This window comes from Vigna unguiculata, chromosome 9 (assembly GCF_004118075.2).
Source record: "Vigna unguiculata cultivar IT97K-499-35 chromosome 9, ASM411807v1, whole genome shotgun sequence".
NCBI classification, from domain to species: Eukaryota; Viridiplantae; Streptophyta; class Magnoliopsida; order Fabales; family Fabaceae; genus Vigna; species Vigna unguiculata.
In genome coordinates this window covers 2102598-2128662 of record NC_040287.1, presented here as the reverse complement: position 1 = coordinate 2128662, position 26065 = coordinate 2102598, and the positions used below count along the sequence as shown (strand labels likewise).

General features: G+C 30.5%; 3 protein-coding genes across 6 annotated transcripts; 2 read left to right on the top strand and 1 right to left on the bottom strand.

Moving 5' to 3' along the window:
- Nucleotides 1–1384: 1384 nt before the first annotated feature.
- Nucleotides 1385–7572, top strand: LOC114163856 (putative glucose-6-phosphate 1-epimerase). Of its 4 annotated transcripts, XM_028048218.1 has the most exons (9): nucleotides 1386–1606; nucleotides 1941–2015; nucleotides 2585–2641; nucleotides 3406–3566; nucleotides 3699–3839; nucleotides 4704–4806; nucleotides 5614–5713; nucleotides 6200–6446; nucleotides 7059–7572. In XM_028048218.1, exons 1-8 carry the CDS (start codon nucleotides 1487–1489, stop codon nucleotides 6412–6414), a joined length of 972 nt encoding a protein of 323 aa, XP_027904019.1. In that variant the 5' UTR covers nucleotides 1386–1486; the 3' UTR covers nucleotides 6415–6446; nucleotides 7059–7572. The 4 variants fall into 4 exon arrangements, with proteins under 4 accessions (XP_027904016.1, XP_027904015.1, XP_027904014.1 ...); XM_028048215.1 differs by having other exon boundaries at nucleotides 1385–1606; nucleotides 3406–3839; nucleotides 7076–7572; XM_028048214.1 differs by having other exon boundaries at nucleotides 1385–1606; nucleotides 3406–3839; nucleotides 7064–7572.
- Nucleotides 7573–9918: 2346 nt separating this feature from the next.
- LOC114164186 (peroxidase 16-like) lies at nucleotides 9919–12198 on the top strand. Its single transcript, XM_028048752.1, has 4 exons — nucleotides 9919–10171; nucleotides 10856–11053; nucleotides 11190–11355; nucleotides 11726–12198. Exons 1-4 carry the CDS (start codon nucleotides 9968–9970, stop codon nucleotides 12130–12132), a joined length of 975 nt encoding a protein of 324 aa, XP_027904553.1. The 5' UTR covers nucleotides 9919–9967; the 3' UTR covers nucleotides 12133–12198.
- A 3716-nt stretch (nucleotides 12199–15914) lies between these two features.
- On the bottom strand, nucleotides 15915–19544 carry LOC114164197 (probable basic-leucine zipper transcription factor K). Its single transcript, XM_028048767.1, has 3 exons — nucleotides 19096–19544; nucleotides 17793–18031; nucleotides 15915–16965 (listed from the first exon to the last, which is right to left on the bottom strand). Exons 2-3 carry the CDS (start codon nucleotides 18027–18029, stop codon nucleotides 16273–16275), a joined length of 930 nt encoding a protein of 309 aa, XP_027904568.1. The 5' UTR covers nucleotides 18030–18031; nucleotides 19096–19544; the 3' UTR covers nucleotides 15915–16272.
- Nucleotides 19545–26065: the final 6521 nt, after the last annotated feature.

The window sequence follows — 26065 nt, the reverse complement described above, 5'->3', positions numbered from 1 at the left end:
CAGTGTGATAGAATTGAGGCAACTTATGTTTTACAGTTAAAAGATTCATGCGTTGGGATTTATATATATTTATAATTATTTTGAAAATAATTGTATTAATATTTTATATTTGTCTTCTATCTATCTGTTTTCGCTAAATGAGATGTGTTACATACTTTATCTAAAAAATAATTCTAATTGATATTAAAAAACAATTATATCTGACGTTAACTATAAATTAAAAAAGTGCATGCTCTGATTTACATTAACATTAAAGTAAGCTCTATGATGTTGGTAAGAGAAAAAATAAATACAACTTTAGTTTCATTGATGTTTAATAATAAACAATGTTAAGATCCTGTTGCTTAAACAGTGATTAAATTAATATTGTTTTACTTTCAGTCAAGTCAAATCGAATTCAAATCGAATTGAGGAGATAATTTTTTTTTTAAATATGAAAATTTACAAACTTTTAGTTTAAACAGGATTTAAAATTATCTCACTTCAATTAATTTAATTATTTTTATTAAATTTTAGAATTTCAATTTATTTTAATTTTTTTATCCAAATAATTTATTTTATTATTTTAAATTATATACAACTTTTTATTTTTAATATTATATTATTAAGCATTTTAAATTATTTATAAAAGTTATTGATTTTCAATCTTATATCATTACAACCTTTGGATGAGATCTGTTCTAAGGGGTTGTACCCTAAATCCTAGGGTTTGAAGGAGACAGAACCCAAATCTGGTGGATTGATGATGGTCTTGTGATTCGAAGTCCCTAGATAATTTCGTATTAATAAAATCTAATTCGTAAAGTAGCATTTACATCAATATATAATCATTTTTCAATAATGTCATACTGTTAGGTCCCTATCATTCGTGATGTTAATATCATGCATGTAATGTTAGGAATACATCTCAATCATTTTATCCCTATGTATCCATGGCATTTCAAATTAACTATATTAATTATAGAGACCCAAACATAGCATATGTAAATGTTTATATTAATTAAAAGTAAATGAATTTGTCAAACATAGTAATAAGTCATATACATAAATATGCAATAAAATAAGAAGGTAATTATTATGGAATTAAGAGAAAAACATTTATATTTAAATTGTAATATGTGAGGACCTTTAAATTTAATTTTATTTATTTACTTCAAAACAAAGTTTAGAGGTGTGGTTGCGTTGCGCGTACACCCAATGTGAGAGGATCTCGGGGGAGTGTCCGAGAAACGAAACAAAAAAGCGTAGCTTCGTCTAGGAGAAGTGGCGGTGAAGTTGAGAACGCGCGATCCAAAATTCGTGAAATCAAGGGAGTTTACTATTTTTTTTTTCTGTTAGTATATATATATATATATATATATATATATATATATATATATATATATATATATATTCAGAATCGATAGAGCGAAGCATCAACAGAGGCACTTTTAGGTACTATCATTAACATTATTATTATTGTGATTATTATTATTGTCACGTTATCATGAGTGGCGAAAAGGAAAAAACCTCTGCACCTTCTTCTTCGCCTTATGTTGAGTTCTGCAAAGGAGTCAATGGCCTTGACAAGGTTATCCTCCGCGAATCGCGTGGCTCCTCCGCGGAGGTAATCGCTAATTATTCCTTTCAAAACGCGTCTCTTGTTTTTCTTCCTTGATCTGATTCCGTTCGTTCTTTTCCACTTCTCGCGTCGCATTCGTCGATTCTCATTTGCGGTTTCGCTCTGCGGAGTGCTGATCTCGTGAGAATTTATTCGGATCTGGAGTTTTAGGTTTTTGTGGACTGTTGTCGCGGTTATGTAGCTTAGGATGCGTGATCTGGTTTTGAGCACTGGTTTTCGATTATATAAATTGTAGAAATAGGGGAATGATGAAGAAAAACTGTCTCTCTCTGTTTCTGGCTCTGTCTGATTCTGACGTTTGCGTGGCGATCTTGTTCAGGTGTATCTGTACGGTGCACACGTGACGTCGTGGAAGAACGACCATGGAGAGGAATTGCTTTTTCTCAGTAGTAAGGTGTGTGTGTAAATTATGATGGAACGCGTTTGTATTTCATCTCTTGTTGTCAGTTCTTTATTTCGTTATTTACGCCGTCGTGTTTTAGTTTCAATAGCTTTTGTTTTTGTTTTTCCTTTATGTGCTGTTGTGACCGAATGAAGACGATAAAATACGAATTTTCTGCTATAGATCTGGATTGGTTTGTTAAGTCTTGTTATCCTTTGAATTCGTTTGTACATTGAGTGATCGGAAGTAATTGCTTGACTTCTCATAAGTGTAGGAGCTTTCTATGGTTCAAGATATTGATTTGTTTTTATGGCACATTAATAGCAAACCCTGATTTCGAGGTGGATTTAGTTTCTCCAAATTGGCTAAGAAATGTGTGAATTTCTATCATGATTATAATCTACTATGTAAAATGTTGGAACTCCTTGTTATGTTAATATTTTCTTCAATAGCAGTAAATCATATTGAGCAAATTAATTTGTCCATGTCAGTCTGGTTTTGAATACTTTCAAGTTGAGTGTTTGTGTTGATTAGATAAGCTATAATCCATATTATTTACTGCTAATTTGTTCCTTATGCAGGCTGTATTTAAGCCTCCAAAGGCAATTCGGGGAGGGATTCCAATTTGCTTTCCTCAAGTATGTACTTCTTACATAATTTTGTTTTCCATTATTGTTTTGGTCATCATAATGCGTATTTAGAAGAGGTAAAAAAAGTTGGGAAAGGAAGAAGAGGGATGCGAGGTTAATCGGTAATGGCTCATACTCTTAAAACTTAAGGATTGATGTTCTAAAATTGACTAATACCTTTTTAAAGATAACCACTAGTGACTTTTCATAATCTCATAATACTATGGATTCAGTTGTGGCTTTTCATAATCTCATGATACTATTGACTACTTAATGCTAAAGTTGATGATTTTACACACAGATTTGTTTACTCTTAGCCATTTGGGAGGAAAAGTTAATCATCATTAGACATTTGAATAACATTTCAACACTATTATTTGCTTGTGAGGCATCCTAATTGTATGCAATCACATTCATTTACGCTTGATCACTTTTTTGGAAAGAATATTAAAAATATTTACACGTGGTTGATCATGCATGCTGGGTGGAAATCCCCAGTGGCGTATTAACACCACTTCTTTAAATAAAATACCAAAAGAGTAATTTGTATTTAAAAATCCATTTTCCTTCTAGATTTTATTACACTTTTGATCAAACTCAATCTGCAAATGATAAATAAATACTAGATCAATAAAAAATTGAAATCCAGTAATTTAAATTTCTACAGTCTATTTCTGATATCATCTAATTTGTAAATGGATTTTACAAAAATACTGTGTTATTATCATATCATTCAGATGATGTGATCATGGAAAATTGCCCTCTGTTTTCAGTTTGGAGGCCTTGGCACCCTCGACCAACATGGATTTGCTAGAAATCGATTGTGGAGCGTTGATGATGATCCTCCTCCATTTCCAACAAACACGTTGAGCAAAGCCTTTGTTGATTTGATACTTAAGACCTCTGAAGAAGACTCAAAAAATTGGCCTCACAGGTATAACAAATATTTAATATGTTGTCTATGTTTATTTATCTACCTATTTTTTTCAAACCTGCTTATTTCATACTTTGAATTGTGTATATTATGTTTCCTTATGTTATTATATACCTTTCTGTTTGTTTGTAGTTTCGAATACCGTCTACGCATAGCTTTGGGACCAGGAGGAGATCTGATGTTGACATCACGGATCAGGAACACAAACAGCGAGGGAAAACCATTTTCATTTACCTTTGCATACCATACATATTTCTCTGTATCAGACATAAGGTTAGTGCAGTATGCTTGTTTGACACTTCATCACAGTTTAGTGCTAGTGTTCTGTTTTACATCTATAACTTAATACTGTTGTCACATTTAACAACTTGCTACTATTTACTTGTAAACTGTATTTGTCTACTTCAGTGATGACATTTCACAAATTTTGTAATGGACTATCTTATTATTAATTGGTGAATTTTGTAACCAAGATTGTAGCATTGGGTAGTTATCCATATAATTATTAGGTTTAAATATGTTTTTGATTCATAGAATATGTTTGGCTTTTTATTTTGCCACCTCTTAAATTTTTTCTTGATTATGGCCCTATTTTCTTTTGTATTTTGTTCTTGAAAATTTTTTGCTATTTTAAAATGGCTGCTAAAATATTTTTGGATTTTTCTTTTGGTCCCTAAGAAAAATATTATCACATTTTTCCAATGGTGAAGAGTCTAAGCTAGTAAAAGCAATGTAATATGATGATGGAGTATGGATATATACATTTTCAGTGCCGCAGTGTAAAATAATAAGCTATTGTTATTACCTATATGAAATTTTCAGCATGCAAATGGTATCACGTTAACCAAGTTAACTTTTGGTGCATATGTATCTGACCAAAATGTTATGTGTATGATGAAATATTTCTGTTTATTCTTAGGTTTCTCATTTTTTGGTTGGTGAAATTAGAAATTTGTCGTAGTTATAAAAAATCTAGTTATGTTTTGTCTTTCTTTAGTTTGAATGCTAATTCAGCGGACTTTTTTCTAGTTTTTTTTTTTTTTTTTTTTTTTTCTGGGCTTTCTGTATATTGATATTTTTATGTTACTATAATTAAAAATGGATTACCATCTTATTTGTTTATTTGGGTGATTTCAGTGAAGTTCGAGTGGAGGGATTGGAGACCTTGGATTATCTCGATAATTTGCAGAACAAGGAACGTTTTACTGAACAGGGGGATGCTTTAACGTTTGAATCAGAAGTAAGATCCGTTTTTCCCTTTTCTTTTGTTTCATGAAGCAAGACACTGATATTAAGTGTACAATTTGGATTTATTTCCATAAAATGAATTAATTGAGTATTTTTAATATAAAAACACTTTAGGTGAAATTTAAAAGACCAGTTTCTTTTTTTAATTGGTTTTATCGAACATTCAAACAATTTATACTTCTTAAATATGTTTTTTTTTTAAAAATTGTTTATCAATTTAAATATTTGCGGTATTCAATTCATGCTAGAAGTGGGCTTTCACATTTTTTGAACAATGTTTTTGATTTGACAACTTTTGTGAGTTCATGCGCACATGTGGAAGGATGAAGAGATGTAAAAGCGTATTGTTCATCACACACAGAAACAATTAGTCAGTTTCTTTTTCTTCATCCCAATCCCCCTAAACTTTTTTTTTTTTACTTTTCCCCTACTCATTCCTGTTTTATTTTTTTTATTTCTTTTGCCTATCTTTTATTTCTTTTCCACCTTGTCATTCTTTAACGTGATGTAATAGGGTGGTGGGAATACCGAGTATTTTATGGCTGATGCTGTCACCCATTCCGTATCTGGGTATTAGCTGAACCCAACCCATTTACGTAAGAAACACATGTTTACAGACTTAAATTGGAAAAAGGAACAAAAGAAAGAAAAACACGTACCTGATCTGTTTTATATGTGGTTGTACCTGGTTTCTAGTATTAGTTGGCCTATTCTAGCCACATCAAGTGGCCAATTCTGATATATTGATGTTTCATGGACTCTGTTGACTATAAAATAATTCTTCTGTTTGATATGATAGGTTGACAAGATATATCTTAGCACTCCTACAAAGATTGCAATTATTGATCATGAAAAAAAGAGAACATTTGTTGTCCGTAAAGATGGCCTTCCTGATGCTGGTGCGTATTATTAAGTCCATTTTATATAGAAATAGTGTTACTCATAAGTGTACCGATTAGAACTTCCATTATTTTTAATTTTATATTTTAATTCAAAATTGTACTTCATACATGTGTGTATTTGATCAAGAGCGGAATGAGGTATAATGTGTAAAATATATCTCTTCTAATTTTCATTTCTAAAATGTTCATTTAAGACTGTAAGGTATAACTTGTAACATTATGGTGATAATGACTTTTGCAAGAAATTATGATTTAAGCTGGCAATGACATTTTCCAAATTTAACTCGGACACATTTGTGATCTAGTCATTCAAGACTTTTTAAGCTAGTAATAATGAACTTGGAAGAATCATAAGAAATTGATAGTTGAAGTAGATAATTATTATGCCTTCATTACAGTTTAGTTGTGATGCCTCTAAGTTCACATTAAAGTGTTCGTCTGCCTAGTTTTTCATAAATTTACATTTATTATTACTCTGTGTAGTGGTGTGGAATCCTTGGGATAAGAAAGCAAAGGCCATGTCTGATTTTGGTGACGATGAGTACAAGCACATGCTGTGTGTAGAGGCTGCTGCTATTGAGAAGCCAATCACTTTGAAACCTGGGGAAGAATGGAAAGGAAGGTTAGAGCTTTCAGCTGTTCCCTCTAGTTATTGCAGTGGACAACTTGATCCCCAGAGAGTTCTCCTGGGAAGCTGAATGATCTTTGTTGTGTTCTGTGTCCTGTACAGGTAATAACCGTATATTTTTATATTTCAATTCAAATATCCTTTAACATTACCATAAAAAACGACCTAAGCCTCGGCTTACATTTGTCCTCCTTAAATTTTGGAAACAAAAGAATTTTGAGTAGATATTTAATAGATACCAATTTAAAATCCAGAGAGTAATTGAAAGAAAGCAATATACCATGTGAAATCAACTTTTCTTAATACACAACCCTCTATATATGTCTTACCTTTGCTACTATAGTTAGAGAGGAGAAGGTCTTAATAGAGGCTCTTCCATTCAGTTCTTTGGGCCCATCTTTATTTCTTCTTACATATACTTTAATAACCAGGCTTTTTGTCGACAATTTATTTTCCTACATTTTTTTTGTCGTGCGTGTCTCCATTTTGCTCCGTGTTACTGCAGAGCAGAATTAAGAATTGGGTATTATCCTCTCCAAATGACATATTATTGCTTAAGCTGATGCATATCAATTGTAGCTCCTGGCTCTGAAATTGAGTTTTCTTGGGCTTTGATATTGATGATTTATTAATAAAAGATTTAAACTGTTAGTTGCTCGGTTGTCTTTTATACATGTGTTAATCCATTTAAATGTGTCACTAATAATCCTTTAGGAAAGATTTATCTGCAGGTAGCTTGTTGCAACATTTATGGATGTTAAAAAGGAAAGTGTCTTCAGTAATTTTGCCCCTTCATGTTTCATTTAAGTCTGTGGTGGACAGATGAACTCATGTTGGATAGATTTTTATTAAACTTTTATTTTTTCCCCTGTAATGGATGACAAACTGAACAAAGCGTATTAAGCTGTTGAGGCCACAGTTGTTGCCATGGATGGCATGGAAGATCGCAATTACAGCCTACAATTCAACAGATTTTCACGTTGGGTTGAATGGCCTAGACCCAGAGGGATTCATTTTGAATTCATAGTTTTTTGGGTTCTTAAATCCCTGTAAGTTGTTTTTTCTAAATGTTATAGGGCATTGAACACACCCTTTAAGAGTATTTTATAATGCTAAAGGAGTGTACAACAGAAGAACGATTGACAAGTGATTAAATATTTCTGGGTTATTTTGTTACATAATCCTATGTTTAATTAAATCATTATTTGTTCCGCCTTTGCCGTGTAAACATGTTTTACAAAGCACTGTAGATCATCTTGGTGGATGGAGGGAGTAATGTATATTTGTTTAAAATTGTGAACCTATTTAATTTTCCCTCTTGATCAACTTCAATCAGCTGTCAGCATATTTTATTTGTTTTTCTATCTATTGGTTTAAGTTGTCCCAAGGCTGCCGTAGGTAGAAGCCTCAGAATGGGACTTTTAGCGAGGAAATAAAAAAAAAATTATAAGTGAATATTCAGTCTGATAAATAGCAATATATTTTGTTTAAAAAGCAATGTCTTTATCGAATTGATATTATTGAAAGTTTCCATGCCTAATAATCTGTTCGGGTACTTTAAATTGCGATCCGCAATTAAATGGAAATAAATTAAACTTTTCTTATATAATAGTAAGAAAATTGTGCCTACTTTCCTAAAAAATGTTCACTGGTTTTACTTTGTTTTTGATAAATTATGGAGTTATTTTCCAAAGTATAAGCATATTAAAACAAATATAATTTTTACGTGATAAAGTCGTCAAAATTGACACGGGAAAGTTCGATTTTGTAATCACCTTTGTCACATTTTCTCTGGTTTACTTTTTGGGCCGCTATTATGATTTTTTTTTTTAAATTTTATTGTATTATTTTAATTAACTACTATTTTCTTTAAATATATCAACGTATATTTTTTTGTCAAATCTTCAGTGACAATCTTATTATTACCACAAAAGCATAACTTAAACCTTTTAGTTTTAGTACACAAGAATAAGTGTTAATATAAAATATAAGAGATTTCATTTAGTTGGTTCCCATCTAATTTATTATATACAACATACCAGTTCTACTACAATTAATAGACCTTGGTTAATAATGATTCTATATTCTTCTATTTACTCAAGTATATATTGGAAAAATTTTGAAAATATAAAAAGTAAGATGATAAAAGTTGTATATTAATATAAATAGCTATACTATTCGAGTAAAAAAAATGCCATATATAATAAATTGTTAATAATAATAGTAATAATAATTGGTAAAGTAGTTTATTCATTTTCGTTTTGAAAATTTATTCTTATGTCATACTTGTTAAACATATATCTTCATTTATTTTTAAAATGGTTAAATTAAATTTATAATAAATAAGAAATTAAAACAAATAGCAATTCAAATAGATTTTGCACCCAAATTTGAATTAACCGATGAGTTTTGATAAGAGCCGACTTTTTATGGAATCAGCATATTAGTTATTAATCTGTTGTCATATGGCACCCCCATTTGAAAAAAGAATGGTTAGCGTAGTTCTTCATCATCATATTATTATAATGCCTTATTGAGCCATATTTTTGTCCTATTTGTTTTTCAGTTTGAATTTGATTCAAACATATCTGTAAATTATTCTCAAATGCCATTCCATCTAGAAAATGCTTGCTTGCGGACTCATTAACTTCATATTATGATCTACAATATAGTAGTCTACACTTATAACTAACTATTCAAATTAAACTAAACCCTTATTTTTGGGAAATCAAGTCATCCCAAACATTAAAAATTGATTAATCTATGAATAGGTCACATTCAACTTGTGGTGATGTTTGAAGCAGACATATTTAGCTCATTAATCTAGGACATGGATTGATTCGTTGCTTCTAGCTTGAAAAATGTAATGATAATATGATACACATGAAAGGAGATGAGAAAACTTCAGAATTTACGCATGCATTGTGTTCTAAGCCATTGCATGCTTCTTCATAAAGTTTTCTATCAAGTCCACGTCTGTGCTACGATTATGGCAATCAATTTTTTGTCTCTTCATTTCTCGTTAGGATTAAAAAGTAATAATACTATATAATAGCACAAGTAGACCACCATAGCAGTTAAATAAATGGATAACTCAACACAACTTCAACCCAATTTCTGTTCAATTTCACATGCAAATAGAGACATTTGAGTCTATGACCTAGAATTTGATCCTCTTCAGAGTGCCTTATGACTGTTGATTTCTAGCATGTACAAAATAAGTCCCATGTGATACTAATTACATGAAAGCTTCCCTTTTTTTTTTACTACCAGTTATGATCAATGGGTACTTACAAGAGTGAAAGTTTGGATATTCTTAAGTATTTTAAGTCATCTTAGCTTCAATTACACTTCTTTCCACCCATTTTTCGCTATTGCATGTGAAGTATATGGCCAGACTGTCCATGAAACTGACTTTAGTTCTTCGTATCCCTCATTCTCCAATTTCCAATCCTTTTCAATTTCATCCCATTTTTTTTTATCATTAACATGTGATATATATATATATATATATATATATATATATATATATATATATATATATATATAAGATATATATTACAATGTGCAGCATAAGAATCAATTGATAGCAGCAAAAAGTAAACAGAAGTGAAGAACTAGTGATGGGGGTTGTGATATTTTCATCCTTGTTGGTTCTCATAATTTGTGCAGAAACAAGCTTAGCTCAACTTACTCCTGATTTCTACAGAAAGACATGCCCCAATGTGGAACAGTTGGTTCGTTCTGCTGTGGAGTTGAAGTTTCACCAGACCTTTGTCACTGCCCCTGCTACTCTCAGACTCTTCTTCCATGATTGCTTTGTGAGGGTGTGTAACATTGCTACACACACACTTCTCTTTCATATTCTCTAACACTTTTTGTCATTAAACTGAAATTTGTTGGAAATGACTTTAGTTTGGTGGTTACGTTTGTTGAAAATTCAAGTGTGAGTTTAAGTCTTATTTTAGACAGAAATAAGAAAGTTAAGCATCATATAAAGGTGAAAACTCATAAACTCACTGTCTTAAGGTTTTGGGTAGAGAGCGGTATCAATCTTTCGTGTGATCTAGGTTGATGTGTTATATGTGTTGTATCTCTTTCGTGATCCTTTCTCGCAAAACCCAACAATGTTTAGGAATAGGATCCATCAAAATTGGTGGTTTGGTTCTTAATATATCAGCCTTACTATACTTAGAGTGTTCCAAAAAAGTGTGGCTAGCATTATGATATTAGCTCATCACATTAACTATAGTATTGCTTTTTGAGTTCAAATAACATCTTATATGCTCCTTTTTGCATTGACTTTAGATATGAGAGAGTGAGTAGAAAATTTGATATTGACTCTTAAAAACATAACTAAATTACAGTGAACAAGTACAAATCTTATTTGACAAGATGCTTTAGAAAGTTGAGTTAGATTAAACATGAAAAATGCAAGAGCAGTTTATATAGCAAGTGCATTTATCATATTCATTCATTGTTCAATGATTTTCAGCTTCATTCCTGCACAGGGTTGTGATGGTTCCATTTTGCTTGCATCTCCAAATAACAAGGCAGAGAAAGATCACCCTGATGACATTTCTTTAGCTGGGGATGGTTTTGACACTGTGGCTAAAGCCAAGGCAGCTGTTGATAGTGTCCCTCAGTGCAGAAACAGAGTCTCTTGTGCTGATATACTTGCTCTGGCTACCAGAGATGTCATAAATTTGGTATATAATTTTCACATTACTTTTCTACTTTCAAGTTACACATCAAATTCTTCTGTTTCTTTCTATGTTCTACCTCTTCATGCCAAACATTTTCAACTGTGCTAACTTCTCATCACACTATCTTACAATCCTTTAGGCTGGGGGACCGTTTTATAGAGTTGAATTGGGAAGGCGTGATGGGAGAATATCCACTATTGCCAGTGTTCAACGTCGTCTTCCTCATCCTCATTTCAATTTAGATCAGCTAAATTCCATGTTTGCCTCTAATGGCCTCACCCAAACTGATATGATTGCCTTATCAGGTAACTTCAACACATTCATAAGGTTCTGTTTTTAAGAGGTGGACTTTAAGTTTAACTCAATCCTACAAAACTGACTTATAATATGAGGTTTGAACTTATTTATATACTGTAAATTCGTTTTATTTTTAGTCGACGTGAGTCTTCAAGACATTTTCTCATGTTGAGACTTATATCTTGCGTGTGAGACTAAATATTAATAGATGGTCAGATAAAGGGTGACACGATAGGTCTAATAAACAACAAATCTCGTTAGAATAGATTTCGGATGTTTCTGATACCATTGGATAGACTTTTATACACATATTCAGTGATGAATTATCATTTTTCTGTCTAAGAAGCTTGAAAATGATGTGTTGTTTGTTTGTGTCAGGTGCACATACAATTGGATTCTCTCATTGTGGTCACTTCTCAAAACGGATCTACAATTTCAGCCCCAGAGAACCAATTGACCCAACACTAAACTTACAATATGCCTTCCAACTTAGAGAGGCATGCCCTCTGAGAGTGGATTCTAGAATTGCCATAAACATGGACCCTGTCACACCCCAAAAGTTTGATAACCAATACTTCAAGAATCTTCAGCAAGGAAAGGGTCTATTCACTTCTGATCAGGTTCTGGCTACAGATGAAAGATCAAAGGGCACAGTCAACTTATTTGCATCAAGTCAACTAGCTTTTAACAATGCTTTTGTTGAAGCTATCACTAAGATGGGAAGAATAGGTGTTATGACAGGAAGACAAGGGGAAATAAGGCTTGATTGTTTCAGGGTGAACTGAGAAAGTGAAATCATGGTATGCTTTGTAGAAAAATGTTTGTAAGATGATTAAGAAAAGTGAGAGTAAGAATTGAAAAAAATATGAAGCAATATGTGAAAGTACTAGTGAGTAACATTATTCACTTTCTTTAGGGTAAATGTCTTGATGTATAGCCTCTAAATATAAAAAGTAAGTGTTGATTCTTGCTTAGTATAATTTAATGATAAGATATCCTATGATTTAGTGTTAAATTAGTTTTGAAAATTAAATTTTAATTTTATGGAAGATATAATTGTTTACTTTTTTTCATATTCGAACATTAAATAAAGTTTTTGTTGAGTTCATCATTTATCTCTTTATTTTTTTTTCACATATGAATTTATATTTTGTATATTTTGGTAATTCCTAGTTGAATTAATAATAGAAGTTCTTCCTTCCTTTTAAGCTTACTTGGGAATTAAAGCAAAATGTTCTTATTAATAAAAGAAAAGAGACAAAAAAAATTATTACTCCAAAATAAAAAGGCATAAGCAAATTATCCGTTTATGGTAACATATTTTGGGAATCTTATCAATTTTTTTTAATTGATTATTTTAGTTTCATGTAAATTCATGTTATGCATCATTATGAAATTTATGAAATTTGACATCTCATTTTTGACACAATAAAATCTATTAATTATATGTTATAAAACATTATTAAAATATGATTGTGAAAAGTTAAATTAACTAATTTATAAGACTAAACACGAAAAACATGAGAAACCTTGAATTACATGTCAGAAGGAAAGACAAAAACTTGTGTCATCTCCCTTTAAGAGCTTAAAGTATTATTTGTTGATTCACAAAACCTTAACAAATCAAAGTGGAGTCACTTTCCATCCAAAGTAGTCAAAAATCCATCCTCTTGACATGCTCTAAAACATAAATAAACCACATAAATTCAACATAAATAAAAGTTTGCATTCCTAAAAAAGCTGAAAAACTACCAACTTATTATTTTGTGTCCTCTAAAAATACTAGCACATGTAATCAAATGAAGACAATCTAAAACTACACTATCAATATTCACTTTAAGCTAATTAGTAGATAGAACTTGCTAGATAATTTCTTTAAATTAAACCATTTTACTCTTCCTACTGTGAATATTTAAAAAAGATAATTTTCTTAAATGAAACCACCTTATTCTTTCTACTGTGAATATTAAACAAATTCAACACCAAAATACTAGAAACAACATTACATATATACTTTTTAAATTTATTTTCAATCATACACATCAATTTCTGAATTTGAAATATAGCAAATATAAAAGAAAAATCTACAATAATTCACATCCTCCAAATCACCTATATATATAACTACACTAAGTACGATCACCTTAATCACAATAAATAAAGAAATAGAATAATTATAAACTGATTAACCAAATACAATTACAAGTCCTGAAATGACCCTTATAACTAAATCCATCCAACCGAATTGACTATTCCTACCTTAATAACACTTGTCTTATGCAAAAATTGCTTAACTTATATATGAATAAAAAATATAGTTCGATTTTTTTTTTTCTTTCACCCATTGTCAAAAGAGTGAAACCAGAGATACTATCACTTAATGGAAATAAGTTAAAGAAGATTATCTCATTTAAAGATATAATTAAGTATACGAACAAAAGACTTTATGAGATTTGGCAAGTAAATTTGATTTATTAAATTAAAATAGAAATTACTATAATTTTTTTTGAAGTTTTTAAATCAAATCATTATTATTTATAAATCAATTTTCAAAGTTATTTGGTAGATCATACTAAACCATTTTGTGAACCTTAAATTTAATTAAGAAAAAAAAATATTTACAAGGAAAATATTCTACTATTGATGACAACATGTTACATGTCAACCCAACTATTATTCTACGTCCACAAACAATATGAGGTAGGACACTCAGAATGAACAACCATTTAGTTGGAACACAGAATGATTATTTCACTTATGAATTTTTGGGTCATGACGACATTATGGTATTGTAGAAGTTTACTATTTCCTTAATCATTATTTGAGAAATGTTTTTGGTTTCTTAAGATTTTCATTGATTTTGTTGACGAATCATATATATATATATATATATATATATATATATATATATATAATAACTGATTCATGATTTAACAATTGAAATAGATTCTCTAGCTATCTTCTGGGTAATAAAACATTTACTTCTCACTTAAACTAAAAAAATTAATTAAAATTTAGGTTTAATTAGTCGGATGATACCCACTTTTGTTTAAATGTGTCAGTTTGATATCTGTGTTTAAAAATGTGTCAATCGAATCCCAACTCTTGTCTTGAAGTAGTGTTTCAATCAGGTCCCTTTCAGACAAAAATTATTAAAATCGTTGCTGAAAATGACATAATTGAGGCATCTTTTTAAAAGTTGAGACTCAATTGATAAATTTTTAAAAGCGAGTACCAAACTGACACATCTAAACAAAAGTGAGTACCATTCGATTAATTAAACTTTAAAATTTACTAACAAGTAAATATTTATCATGCTTTGATTTAATAATAAATGATCAAATATAGTAAAACTGTTTTAACTCTTGTAATAATTTCTTTTAAATTCTAGTATTTAAGATGATTTTTGGCAGGTTATCAAAACAAAAAACATCTTAGATTTGTAAGGTTTTATGTTTCATATGATAAACACTTGGTAATTAAAGAAACCAATAAGTAAATAAATTAATATTCATACAATATTAACCCTATATATAACATCATCAACCAATATTTTAAGATGGAAAAAGCACGAGGCACATCGAAGCTAGCAAGTAAAGGTGATTTATGATTGAGCTCATTCATTATCATTTCAATGTATTGAAAATTAAAAGGTATGCATCCGTACACACTCACTTTAAGAACAACAACCCCACTTTAGAAGAAATTTTTTATATGGAAAAAAAAAATGACAAGAATTCGATAAAGAAGATTGGCTAAAAAATTGTTGGAGACACACTAGTATTTGGGTGTTGTCGTGTAGTTAGGCTTATGAAGGAAGCACACGAGTCCAAAGTGTAGCAGACAAGAAATTGCCTAACATTATCTTGTGTGTGATGAGGTCCCATCAATTTGCAAGTCTTCTGAATCTTTTGCTCAGAAAGGACTATATGGAGTTTTATATTCATCTCAAACAACTTGCACTCATAGTGTACACATGAATCAGTAACAACCCCATTACCACATAAAAGAAACAACTTCTGGGCACACAATAGTGAATGTTGTGACAACTTTTCTTTCGGCAAGGGACACAATCTGGAACCAAATTTTCAGTACTGCTCTACTATTTACACTTCTGACAGATATCACTTGGTTTTTTTTCACACAACTACAAATGTTTAAGTGTCAAGATTTTTGTGATTTTAAGAGGAGAACATACTACATGATGCTGGAAGACTGATTTTGTGATGAAATGTTACTTGTTAGTATTTTGTCAGTGGTGGAATTGAATCGATAATCTCTCTGAGAGTTCTTTTTAAACCCTTCAGATCAATCTTATAACTCTCAAATAGTGAAGTAGTTGAACTTGCGGTCTCTCTCATCTTTCCTTTCAATTTGTACCATTCAATTTTTACCACTAAGTCAATCTTGTATAGCTCCTGTGGAAAAGTGAGGTGTGATGTTGATAAACATTTTTGACATGTTGCAACTTGCCATGCATGTGATGCTCTTATAAGGTGGTGGTGCATTTTCTTTTGTTTTCATTCCAGAACAAGGTTCAGAATAACATCATTTTCAGAAACAGGAATTTGGGCCAAGAAGAACCTTAACCATTTTGATTTGATGTAGTGTTTTGACAATTGGCATTCCTTGTATGCTTAAATTCCCATGTAGTGGCAAGTAGTACTAGGTTATGCCTTTACAAGATAGGTTTGAAAATAATATGTTGGACAAGAAAGTAAATGAAGAAGCACATCAAACTCACTCTACCTATTTACAGAAAGGGACTCTCAGAAGTGGGAGTATATAAGTTATCCATTTATTGGAATAAAGTAAAAGAAAAAACTAATCTAGGAATCTGAACACATGAACCATAAAAATTCAGTGGTCCATGTAGAGTTGAGATGAAGGATCCATGATACAATATTCAAAGAGGTTAAACTCTCCTATTTAAGCTTTAAACCTTGAGAAAGCCAATGTGGCCCCTTTCTCTCTTGATCAAATGTCACACTTGAGCTGCTCATGGGTGTGGTGGGGTCACTGCAATCTCCCACCCTATCTGATTGGAAAGAGACAGAAGAATTTAGCTCTCTAGTTTTCCCGTTGGGTGAGTCTGAGCACCCTAATGGAAGCAGATAAGGTTTCTTACTGTTGTTGTTACTGTTATTATTGTTATTATTATTACTATTATTATTCTTAACTTGGCTTCCTCCTATGCTTAAAGTCAAATCCACTTCCATCTCTTCATCACACCCTTTGTTGCTTATTTTGCACCTCTCAAGTGCAGTGTAGGAGCTAGGTCCTGCTTCATTCTCTTCACACCCTCCAAAAATGTCTCTCTCACCAGGCCTTTGAAGGTCAAAAAAACCCCTTTGCCTCTTCATGCTCTCCCCAGAACAGCTTCCACTCCTCTCCTTTGAGCATAGCTCCTCTCTCAAACTTTGGACATGGAAATCAGCTCCATAAGAAATCAGTGCTGTAGCACTTTGCTGCTGCTGCTTCTGCTGTTGCTGAAGGAAATGAGAATGACTCATGTCTATGCCATTCATTGGACTCCAAAACTTCTTTTGTTTTGTTTCCTTTCTTAGGTCATCCATCAGCATCTTTTGCACACTGTATACCCTGTGTAGTTCTCTTACCTGCAAATTCCAAACACTCATCATTATTTGCCAACTAGTATTTCCTTCAAATCTCAGCATGCCATATTGTCCCTTGAGAATATCCTTGAGATGTGAGAGAGATTTCAACAAATTTTTGACAAAATAATGTTACATATGGTGTCTGTTAGGAATTGTGAACAACATACAATTATTAGGACTTGGGGAATAATTAAAATCTGGCCATGGATACAGTACAGATGTCACAGAATGCAAGACATCTTACATTGATTTTGACATCAGCATGGCCACGGTCAAAAGAATAATGATTGCACATTACTACCAATTTTTTTTCTACAGTGCTCTCTTAAGTCCAAAGATTAATAAAAGGTTAAAGTCTCTCATTCAGTTGGATTGAAATCACATGTCCCTCCTCTTCCCCATTTCACACCCCCCAATCAAAAAGTAGTAACACACGGTTAAAAAAGTAACACACTTGAAAGTTCTTGTTCCCCTTCACATGCCACTTTTTAATCGGGGTGAAAGAAAAGAGGGATATGTACTTTGGTTTCCGTTGTGTTGGGGCCTTGGAGTATTTGGTTTGAGAACTTTCTCTACAACATTTTAACTGAAGAAAATGTCACCTTATTCCATAAAATAGTGAAAAACAATGTGTGACATTAGTGTGTTGTTCTGACACATTCAATCAGGAATGAACATGAATTTAGAACCAAAGCAAGTGTTTTTTATCACCCTATGACATTTTCTTCATGCTGTATGTGTAACATTTCTGCTACAAATTGAATGACAACCTGAATTTTTTGTGATGTTAAGATGAGAAGATGAAGATCACAACATGGATGTGATACCTGCTGTTTGAAGATGTCCTCATGCATCTGCATGGTCTTTTTGATGGACTCTATGTTGTTTCTGTCAAGCATCCTATCCATGGGATCTTGCAATTTATTAATGCCAAGACTGAAATGGTTGTTGGTCACTCCTTTGTTCTGATAGTGCTCCCAGACATCCACACCACCCACAATGAAGTTGTTGCTGTCTACTGAGGATGCTAGAAGATTTCTCGAATATTCAATTTTAGTTCCCATGCCTGTAAAAAAATGATACTTTTTTAAGATTTTTGTCACCAAAACTTCTGTGCCTGGTGAGTACTGAGTAATGGCATCAACAATTGGAAAATTGCCTTCTATCATGCTTATCCTTAACAATAATGAATGAAACATGCTATATCTCTTCCTGCTTCTAGTGGTAGTTAATAATCTCAAGAAACATCAAAGACTAATTGAAGAAACTAAGGAATTCACATATGGAAAATCGAAATTCCAAAGAAGTAGTCGTAATAAAGCTTGGTATCATGTGCAAACATTAAATTGCAAGTTTCTGCTGCCTCCTTTTTAGGTGCAAAGATATAGAGCCATATCTTGCAAAGGTACTACTTTGATGTCTGAATAAATTTGTCGAAACAGGGGCAACTTTCCTAGCCAAAAGTACAGAGGGGACAGAGAATTTGCGTAGCAAGGTTCAAAAGTGTCAACAAACATTGCCATTATGCAGAAGAAGTATGAAATAATGAACATCTGATGTAGGCATTTAGGTGGGTCTGTGTTTGGGATGAAAGCATCACTACTACCACTGAGACCAGGCCCATATCGTTGATCTTGATTTACTATTCTTAGAAATTAGGCACAGAAAAGTGTTGATTTCAAATTGTTCCTTATAAAGCTATGCTCGATGAAAAGGAAAGGAAAATAAAGCCAAAAAGACAACAACCAAACTTTTATATCTAAAGAAGCTCAAATAGAGACTCGGAAAAGAGTTCAAGAAAATCAAAAGAACACCCCATTCACACAAACACAAGGAGTTTAAATGTCAAGACATGAACAGGTGACAAAAAAAAAAAAATCACATGCATGGTCACCATGGATGGACATGAACAAAACTTTAAGAGCAATCAAAGCAATCAGAAATTGTCTGCAACCATCTCAGTTGATGAAACACTCAAGAAGCATTAAATCTGAGAACTGCAACACCTTCTCTCTCACCTTATTTCTTTGGAGACTGAGACTCCAAACCAAAGGAAAAAAGTACAAAAAAAAAAAGACTTATTACACCACAAGTGGTTGATATCTGTTTAAAGTTGATGTAAAAGATCACCTGTTGTGAGTAGTACCAAAATTGCAGCTTTCTGTGATGAATTTCATTGAGCATCTTCCTCCCTCATGCCAGCATTTTTTCCCATAGGTTAGTCTTACTACTAATTAAACCAGTACTAACACAACAAGAGGCAAATTCTGTCATGGTTCTCCTTGAGTCATGGTTGAAGGGAAAAAAAATCAAAGGAAGGGTGAATCCAAGTGGAGAACAGCACCTATGGAATTTGGAGAAAGTTGATGGTAACACCAAAATCTGTTTGGATGTTGAATTTGAAGCCTTTAGTTGGAGAGAAGAAAGAAAGAAAGAAGTTGAAATTTTAAAAGAAGAATGATGGGGTTAATAATTAGGCTTGACAGGCTGTGAGAGAGGGAAGCAAGGGAAAAGCTGGAACTGCAATGTGTCTGTATATGTGTGAGTGCTTGAATGATTTTGAGAGAGAGAGAAGGGGGAAGAGGGGATGATATAATATGAATATTTTTTGTATTTGTGAACATATACTTTAATTTAATGTATTTTGTATACATGTAGTTTCACTGTAATGTGGGAAAGGATAGGGAGTGGGGACCACAAAGTTGCATAATAAAAACAAATGACACTCCTAAACATGAGCCAATGTAGGCCAGTGAACAAGATATTCCAGACAAAGTCTTGCAGGGCTTAATCAAGATATGCATGAACAATGAAAGTTAGTGCTTCTTTCCTATAGGACCTACCACCTCTTTCTGCCTTTAAAATTTGCTTGTTTTTGGATATTCAACGATTGAGATTTGATTATTCTTTCCGTACATGCAGAACAATATCTAGAGATCTGTTATGTTTGAGATTTCACCAGAGTGTACCAATTTCAGTTCAGGTGGGTGGTCATTGGGATTCCATGTGTGCTCTTCTTCTTGTGGTGGTAGTGAAATTTTTCCCTTTGCTGCAGTAAATTCCATTGGCTTGGGATTTGAAACTGATAATGACTGCTTCCATGGAGAGAAGAAGAGAACAGAATAAGGGACACACACATGCTGCCTTCTTCTCTTCTGACCCTACTGCATATGCCTCTTCCTTCTCAAACAATCAAATTCACTACAATTCTCATAATATCTCAAAACTTCACTATAAAAGATTTTGTGACAGACATTTAATCCCTGTAACAAAAACATTGTTTTATATTTCTAGTAAAAGATATTGGGGTTCGTACAATTATCTCGTGACAAAGATAAGGTGAACGAAATTATAATGTAACATTTCTAGTGAAACAATAGTTATAAATGACTTTAACTGTCTTAGAGATCAAGTAAGTTAAGTCACGATCGAATTATGACGGTCATCCTGATACGTTTTTAAGTATGTTCTTTCATTAAAAAGTATTACTTTTGTCTTAGTGATGCGCGCTCGATAAAAGAGTTATTTTATTTTACCTATAGAAGGGAAGGAAAATGGAGATTTTTAATGACTGATAAATATATATTCCCTAGCTTGGTTTCATTGTGTGGTTGATGGTTAGTGCATGGCAATTCAAGTTTGTTCTCCTGGAAAAGCAGCTTGTTTTTTTCCCTATGTCAACCTTAAATAAAGTTATGCAGTTCAATTATTCTGTTGAATTTGCTGAAGAGAAATAAGGGGAGAAATAATAATTTTGTTTGAAAATGGAAAAGGGTTTGGTGAGTTTTATGTGCTTGTTGAAGCAAAGAATTTTGATGTGAGGAGTGGAAAAAGAAAGCATGATGTGTTGTGCTTCCAATGGGTGTTCCCACGTCAGTTGTGTCCCATCTTCCACTCTTTTGGTGCTTTCTTTCCTTCTGCCCTTTTCCTTACACATAAATTTTTCACGAGAAAAAGAAAAAATAGGAGAGAGTGCTAAGGAACCTTAATAAATAAAAATCTAAATGGAAACTTCAAGTTTGTATTAATGAGTTGTCAGTAATAATAATTGCAGAAAACATAAAGAATTGAAATGGAAGGATGAGAAACTTCTTCTTCTCACCAATGGATCATTTTTCCCCACAGGTCAAGGTCAAAGTAGTTATTTGTAGCAACTTTAAAAAAGTGTTGAAGAAAAAAAAAATGCCCATGCCCTTTGTTACTGGTTGTTGTATTTGATTTTGAGAATCATAATTTTAAATGTTTTAACTTTGTTGGATTTTCTTGTTTCTTTATGTTGTTTTTTGTTGTTGTGAATTGGGATGAATAAATGGAAAAGTTGTCTTTAAGAAACGAAAACTGTGATGCAGAAAATAATGGCACAGAGATTCTTGTGTGTGTGTGTGTTGTGATGATTAAGAAATGCATAGATTTTGGTATTTAAACGTTTTGTTTTTTAGTTGGAATGCAAAGACTGTTGCTAAATTTGGCCTCTGGTTTGAATTTGGAATTTTTATTTATTGTTTCTCTGTTATATTTTTAAAATATACTAATTAATCACTTTGAAATTTTAAAATATATTAAAAATATTTTTAAAATATTAAAATAATATGATTTTAATATTCAGCAGTGACAATGAAAAAATTCAACAGAAAAACTGATTCATGTAGTTTTTAGTTTCACACAAAACAATGCACAGGCGTGCTATATACTATATATACATTTCTTCTTTCAGTTCTCTTATAATAAGTTTTTTTGTAATGATTTTTCAAAAGTGTACTCTTAAAATTTTAAGTTTGAAGTGCGAGTTTGGTTTCATATTAAATAGAATAAGTATCGAAAAAAAAGACTCACATATTTATTTATAAGATTTTAGATTAAATAATATTTAAGTTTTTTATATAGAATATTTATGTCAAATCTTCTTGATATTTATTTAAATAAAAAAAAAGTCATAAATATTTTAAAAATTTCAAATCAATTTACATTATATAATATACAATCACATTGAAAAAATTCTAGTGATTTTTATTCTATTATAAACAAATTTTATCAATATTTTTCTATCGTACATATTATTAAAGAATTAAATATATAACTTTAAAAAAAACTTCTTTTTGTTTTTCAAATGTTTAATGTATTATTTATTCAATTCAAAATGTTGTTTCACAACTCTGTAACTCATACGCTACATGATAAAAAAAAAAGGTGCTACTATAGCATATTAATTAGATGTTATCGGAATATCCAAGAAATATTTTTATCATTTACTTACTTAATCTTAATTTTAATGTAAAATTAGAATTAACTTTTAACTCAAATTTTAATATATTTTAATTTTTAAATTTTTAAATAAATAAATATATATTTTAACTTAATTATATTAATTGTTTTTAAATTTATTATATCATATTTCAAATTAACAATTAAACTGAAATATAAATAATTCAAATATTATTTTAAAATATATATGACATGTAAAGAAAATTTAATAAATAAATAAATTTATTTAATTTTAAAATTTAAAATAAAGAAATATCAATTTTAGTTTTAAATTTGAAACTAAAAATATATTTAACTTTATTTTTAATAATTCAAACCAGTAAGCTATCATCATCTTGTTGAAGAAATTTTGATGATTAAATAAATGTTCTCAAAATTTCAGATGATTAAACCAGTCAAACGTACTAATAGATAAATAATTATTTATTAATTCTATATCTTCAATCCTATGTCACTTCATTTGGAATCAAAATGACGTACTTTTAAAACTAGTCTCTGTTGCTTCAGGATTACAGTCTTCATTTTCATTTTGACCCTCCAAAAATATTATTCATTGATAACATTTAAAAAAATAAAATCTCAATTTCTTCATGAATACATTTTTTTGAAGAATTAATAAATAATATTAATATATTAGCATAAGTTAACTACTTTTCTTAAAATGACACTCGTCGTTCATGTTTATTTCTTTCTATCAAAAAGTCATACAATCTTTTAATTTCTTCTTTTATTAAAAAAAAAACAGAAAATTTTAAATCGTAGAAAAAACTAGAAGTCAACTTTTTTTTTTAATTTTTATCTATAAATCATTTAAGAAAAACTTGTCCAAGTAAAACCTAATTTATTTGCACTACTATGATTATCGTTTCATTAAAGAGTTTAAACAAAATATAAAATTGAATATGTTATTTTTAACTAAATAAATAATTCCATAACATGTGAATATAAAGTGTTTATCATTATATATCTTTCATTAATTTGTAATGTTTTTTTTTCTAATGTGAGGTTTTTTCAAAATAGACACCAAAAAAATTTGACATTAATGAGCGGTTTACAAATTCATATAATATTAGGATATCATTTTTTATCTTATTTATTTTTACTTATATAATAATTATCTTATTTATTTTTACTCAACGTAGTACTTCTAATTTACTTTAAATTTTGAATATTTAAAATAATTAATATCTTTAAAAGGAGGATATATTTCATAATGATTTGATAACTTTTGAAAAGGGTTGCAAACAAATTAAGGTCGGATGAATTGAATTACGAGTCTAAATTCTGTACTGATTTTTTTATTTTTTTTATTTGTGTTGTTTTCTGTTGGACATTAAAAATAAAATATATTATATTAATATTTTAAATATTTTTTTAATATATTTTAAAATATTGAAATTGATGGTAATAAATGTATTATAAAAGTAAAGTAGAAAACAGTACACAAAAAATCAATAAAGAATTCAAATTCTTTGAGACAGATATGATTCATTGAACATGTTGAGTTGATATGTATGGAAGGTTATGTGAAAGGTTTATTCTGGTATTCTTGGGATGGTTGAATTAATATGTGACATTAATTAGATAGGTTGAAGAAGAAAGATTATAATAATATTAGGAAGTTGATGTGTCTAGGTTGGCCACGTGAAGCATCCACATGATCAATGGACCTAACAATCAACAACACCAAAACAGCACAGAGAGATTCAATCATGCATTGTTGCACAAAACAACACACCAAAACCCTAAAAATATCTCAATCATATCACTATCTATTTTCTTGGAGGATCGAGCCATATGTGATGTTATTAACTATGTCAACATGTTGTCATTTTCTAGGAAAATTGTGTAATACGAGAAAGAGCCATGCCTGTGACCAATCACCAAGGGAGCACAACTAATCAAAAAGAAAAATTAATGTCAAAATCAAAGTTCACCAATTTTATGTACATAAACATAAAAAAAAATAGCTTCAATACATGATGTCATCAATTTTGGTTATCCATGGGTTTATATATTTTTTCGTACTAGATATGAGGATCGAAAAATTATGATTAATTGATCTTACATATATAAAATATTTAACACCATTTTTAATTTTTTAAAATTTTAAGATAATGAAATTATAGATTTTTATTTTTATATTATATTTAATTTTGTCTATTTTATCCAATATAAAACTTTGACTCATACTTGAATTATTTTCGACGGTTATATAATAAGTAAATATCCATTATTTTATTAGTTTGGAAAGATTTAGAAAAGAAACAAGTTTACTTAGTTTTGATTAAAGTGGTGTTGACTTTTTTTTCATCTCAATTCGGGTTTAAATTTTTTGAAAAAAAAAGGCTATTAAATCGAAAATTTTATTATAAAAACTAATCAAGTTTTCCGAGAAATAAAAAACTAGTCATCCTTTGAAACCATTGCATATTCTATATCAATAAATAATTGCTTTGTGTATTTGTGAAGTATGACAATGTATTCATAAATATTATTCCGTACCGAAATCTTATTGGTCTGAACTATTTAGAGCAAACGGATTAAAGGGGTTTATAAGTATTTACCTAGGAATATGTCTCAAAATATTAAATATTTTAAATTGTTTCTGAAAATTATAATGAAATAATTTTATGCTTATGATGTAATAAGTTTATATAATAAAAATGTCATAAATAAAATAATATGTTTGCTTAAACATTGGCAAGCCACCTATGCATAATCTAAACCATCTTATTTTAAATCACATATATTAAAGAGAATAAAGAATGACATTATTTTAACAATTTTAAAAATTAGTACATGTTTTTGTCTAGCAGCAACGTTCTGACACGGTCTATCACAATTTAGAGCATGAAACTCTATCACAATTTTATCTTAAAAAAATGTCTTAGAAGGTAGAGAAATGAAGAAATATTTAAACTGTGTTTAATCTCGAGTCCTAAGTGATGTGAAATTTATTGGGTGTACCAGTTCACATGCAAATTAATTTGAAATTACTTTTTTTCTTCTAAATATTTTGTGTAGAAAAACTACTTGGTATGTCCTATTGCCTTTTAGGGTTGAATTTATTTAATGAATAGGAATTTTATATTGGTGTGAAACCCTAGGGATATGTGAGAATGAGTTGTGGGTAGGAAGATAAGTGTGTGAATTTTTGAAGAGAAAAATTGATGTTGTGATTGAAAAAAAAAAGTGTGATAAAAGGTAATTAGGGTTTGTAAAGTGGTCCATGTTGTAAGAACACTATGGAGAAAATGTGTAGAGGGATAAGATAGGAAAGGACATGGAAGCATAAAGGCTAGTCCTAGAGTTGAAGTTGAAGCTGCTTCTTCATTGGGTCACCAAAGGCACGCGTTGTACCCTAACAAAGGTACACACCCTTAGCAAACTAGACCCACCATTACTTTTTTTTTCTTTCTCTTTTTCTATTATATTTTATTTTTCTTATTTCAAAAATAAAAAATTATCATCAAAGTTTATAGAAATAAGGAAATTGTCACTCTACAGTGTTCTTTGGTAACCTTCAATGGCATGAGTTTCAAAATCCTTGATTTCTAGTACAACTTATCTTATTTTACCTATAGTGATATTTTATAAGATATTCTTCTTATATAAGTTACAAATTATATGTTGAAAGACATATATTAAGTAAAAACGGATAAGATAAATAATATAAAAAAATAAAATGTTATCATATATTGAGGGTTTTATTGGGGTCTTCGACGTAATTCTCTTTTCTAGATTAGTACACTTGGAGAAAAATAAAATAAAATTCAAGTAGTACTTGGTGTATTTGATTACTCAAATGACTCGGTTTATTGTACAAGACGAGAAT